This window comes from Arachis duranensis, chromosome 4 (assembly GCF_000817695.3).
Source record: "Arachis duranensis cultivar V14167 chromosome 4, aradu.V14167.gnm2.J7QH, whole genome shotgun sequence".
Lineage (NCBI taxonomy): Eukaryota > Viridiplantae > Streptophyta > Magnoliopsida > Fabales > Fabaceae > Arachis > Arachis duranensis.
The window spans coordinates 112509293-112513353 of NC_029775.3; the positions used below are offsets into that span (position 1 = coordinate 112509293).

General features: G+C 37.6%; 1 protein-coding gene across 1 annotated transcript; it reads right to left on the minus strand.

Moving 5' to 3' along the window:
* Positions 1-349: 349 nt before the first annotated feature.
* LOC107486021 (uncharacterized) lies at positions 350-1711 on the minus strand. Its single transcript, XM_016106562.1, has one exon. It carries the CDS (start codon positions 1709-1711, stop codon positions 350-352), a length of 1362 nt encoding a protein of 453 aa, XP_015962048.1.
* Positions 1712-4061: the final 2350 nt, after the last annotated feature.

The window sequence follows — 4061 nt, forward strand, 5'->3', positions numbered from 1 at the left end:
CTTTCTGCAGGTGAGGAGTTTAAGTTGCTTAGTTTTTCATAAGTTTTTGCGTTATGTTGATGATGTTGTTTGCGTTGTAGGTAATTGGAGCGCGTATTGTGGCTGTCGGGCGTGCTCAAGAGCTTGTTCTTGAGAAGGAAAATAAAACTGCTCTGGACGTGGCCGAGCTTTCCTCGGTTGTGGAGGAAAAAGAGAAGACAATCGTGGAGCTGTCTTCCTCGCTGAGGTTGAAGGAAACGGAGCTTGCTGACGAGAAGCGTCTTCGACTCTCTACTGCTGAGGAAGTGAAGACAGTTGAAGCTTAGAATGATCGTTTGGGGTCGAGGGTCAAGGAGCTGCAAACCGAGGTTTACGAGGCCTTTGCACAAGGCTTTGAGCGTGCTGGTTTGAAGTCTGCTTGGTCGAAGGATATTGTGACATCTGACTCTTTGTCCTTCCTTGGTTGTATGGTTCCTTCGATTGCTAGCATTGCTCTGTAGCTTCGTTTCCTGGCTGAGCTTGTTTCTCCTCCGCCTGCGAATCCTCCTGATATGTGGTTAATGACTCCTCTTGGTGGATCAGGAGTCGTCCTCTCTTTTTTGTCGTCGGACTTTGCTTGTTTATGCTCTATCTTATCCGAGTTCCCTCCTCTGCCCTTCCGGGTCTCGATATATTTGTCCAAGAGCCCTTGGCGTGCTAGCCTTTCCAGGAGGTCCTTCGCGACGATGCAGTCATCCGTAGTGTGACCGAACTTTCGGTGGAAAGCACAATGCTTTGTTTTGTCCGCGAACCTTTGATCCTGGTAGTTTCCTGCTCGGGCTGGTGGCTTTATGATTTTGGCGTTGAGGATTTCTCTGATAATGTTTTCTCTTCTGGTATTGAATCTGGTGTATGTGTTGTACTTTGAAGCGGGCCTGGAAGGTTTCTTACTGTCCCTGTTGACTGGCGATCTGAAAGTTCTTTCTTCGTCTCTCCGACTTGGTTGTTTGTCCGATTTTTGGGCTTCTCGGAGTTCTTCGATCTCCATTTGACCTGCCGCCCTTTCTCGGAATTCCTCTAGCATTTTTGGCTTTGTTATGGCAATGGTCTCCCGGAATTTGCCGGGCCTGAGGCCGGCCTTGAGGGCGTGAAGGTGGACGGCCGGGTCTAGGTCCTGGATTTCCATAGTGGCGTCAGCGAATCTGGTCATGTAGTCCTTCAGGCTTTCGTGCTGACCTTGCTTAATGGTGCCGAGGTAATCTGAGCCATGTACGTAGATTCTTGAAGCGGCAAAATAATCAATGAACGATCTGGCGAGGTCTTCGAAGGAGGAAATTGAACCTTTAGGAAGTTTAGAGAACCAGAGTAATGCGGCGCCGTCGAGGTAGGTAGGAAATGCTCGGCAAAGGACGGGCTCGTTCTTAGGGCCGTTGAAAAACATCATTGATTGGAACTTCTTTATGTGGGCTCGGGGGTCGCCGAACCCTTTGTATGGCTCCAGTGCGGTTGGGAGAGTAAAGTTTTTTGGCATCTGATAATTTGTGATCTCTTCGGAAAAGGGGTTGTCGAGGGTGAGCTTCTCCTTTGGCGGGGTAACGTTCAAAGGGTCTGTGGTACCTTGAGCCGAATTTTTGGAGCTTTCTCCATTGTTCTGCGTAGACAACTCGGCTATTCTTCGTACTTTCGCCTGCAGCTCGGCGATTCGAGCCAGGAGGTCATCCTGTGAAAGCTGTGGGCTTTCCTTGTCAGCCATGTTCGAGGATCGGGAATCCTGCAAAATAGGGTAGTAGACTAAACAAAGGAAAAAGTGGGGTTAGAAGTATCCGGCCCCACAGTGGGCGCCAAGTGATTCGTCCGAACACTGTGTAGGCCGAGCTTAAGCACTTCCGAGCAAGTCGTCAACCGAGAGGAAGGGCTTTACGTCGGCCAGGGTCAAACACCACGGCGGGAATACCTGCAAAAGATACTCCGACGCTCAAGTCAGTAATGATCTCAGAAAAGAGAGAGAGAATAATTAAGTGAGAGTGAGATAAGTGAATATGAAAACTGATAAATGAAAACCTGAGACCTAGTCGAGCGTATCAGCTAGGTCTTATAGGAGTTGGTTTTTACCCGTTAGTGGGTGAGTCCTAGTTTATAGGTTGGTTAGGATATTCTGTTTTGGTGCTATAAACCAGTTGAGCACGTTTCTTATTTTAAGTTGGGTGATGCTGCTTCGGTCCTGATCATGTGCCGGGATTTTCGGACGGCTGATACGGGACCGAGCTTTATGATGCATGTGTCTTTTATGTGATTGGATGAGGCCGAACTTATCTGCTTTTGGGCCGAGCTTGTTTAATGTGATGTCAGCCTCAGATATTTGCGTGCCGAGCATTCCGGGCGACCGAGGATACAGGTACCGTATCAGTTATATTATTAGACTCCTAGTATATGGTTCGCATTATACACAAATCTTATACTTAATTTATTTTATTATATTTATATATAGTTTGTATACAAAAATATTAATATATATATTTATTGAAAGAATTAATTTATTTAGTATACAAAAAACTTTTTTTCTCAATCTTTTTTATTATGTTGATGTTTAGTCCGATAAATATTTTTTAACTTACATTTTTTATTCCTAATAACAAACAGGCAAAAAAAATTAATGAACAAATTATTTATAATTTTTATCCAATAACAGAAAAAATATAAATGGGAGAATTTACAATTATTTATGAATTATGATTAATGTTTCACAAATATAATTATGCATGATACCAATTTCAATCAATTTGCACACACAAACTCGCAAAGAATATAATTTTTATGAGCTAACTATCTTAATAGAATTTAAATTATGTTAGAGTATTATCAAAAAATTTTTTAGTATAACTAAATGATAATTTTTTATTGACAACGATATGAAAGTGAACAAAAAAATATATATTTTATTTAAATTCTTCACTTTTTCCTATTCTTTTGTTAGTTTTCTTATTTTTTTTTAAATTTGAAGTGTCAATCTTCTTTATTTTTCTTTCTCTTTTTTTTTGTATATGTATATTTCTAAAAATAAAAAAATTTTTATGTTGAGCTTTCACCTCTTCTTAAATCTTTAAGACATGTAACTGAATGAGCTTGTTTGATTCAAACTTGTCAATATACTATTACAAGAAAGTTTATACATTTAGAATTCTATGCTTAAAAAAATAGTATAATAAAATTTTCTAAAATAAACTATTGGCCAATTGTTCTTGCAATTAATATAGACTATAATACAATATAGTTTTGGAAGCTGTTTTGGTATGACAATGTATGTAATGGAATGTGATGTTCCTCTCATTTTGACCATAGAGATATAACATAAATTAATGTGAACGGTCAAAATCTTGATAAACTACTTTAAGTGTACGTGAAAATCAGGAGTTTACTGAGAATTTACAACAAATTTTATAGTTGACAAGTATATACACGCACACAATGTCGCTTCTATCCATGACCCATGTGCGATAAAAAGGTAGACATGTGAATACATAATCTTTAAGTGAAGCCATTTTGTTGGGTTAACTAAACATATCATCATCATCATCATTATTAGGGTTGGAAGTGAGCCGAGTTGAGTTGAGCTAGATCAAGTTTAAGTTCGGTTCAAAAAAATTAAATTTGGCTCACGACTCGACTAATTAACAATCGAGCCTATTTTTTAAGCTTAAACTCGACTCACCGAAAGCTCACGAACTGACTCAAATAATAAAAATATAAATACATAATCTATAATTCTATATCAATAAATTATAATTTATATATTTAAAAAGACCAATTTTATTGTGCCTTTTGTTTGGTGGCTAACTTTTGCCTAAATTACTTTTTATAATAATTTTAAAATATTTAAAGTTTTTTAACTTTTATATTTTTAAATTTATACTTTTTAAGCACCATAGTAAACACCTTTTAAAAAATATCTAAAAAAATTAATTTTATATATTGTTATTTATCAATAAATTATAATTTTTTTATTTATATCTTATATCAAAATTATATGTAAAAAATAAATATGAAACTTTAAATAATTAAGATCATTAATATATATATATTATATATAATCGAGTCAACTCACG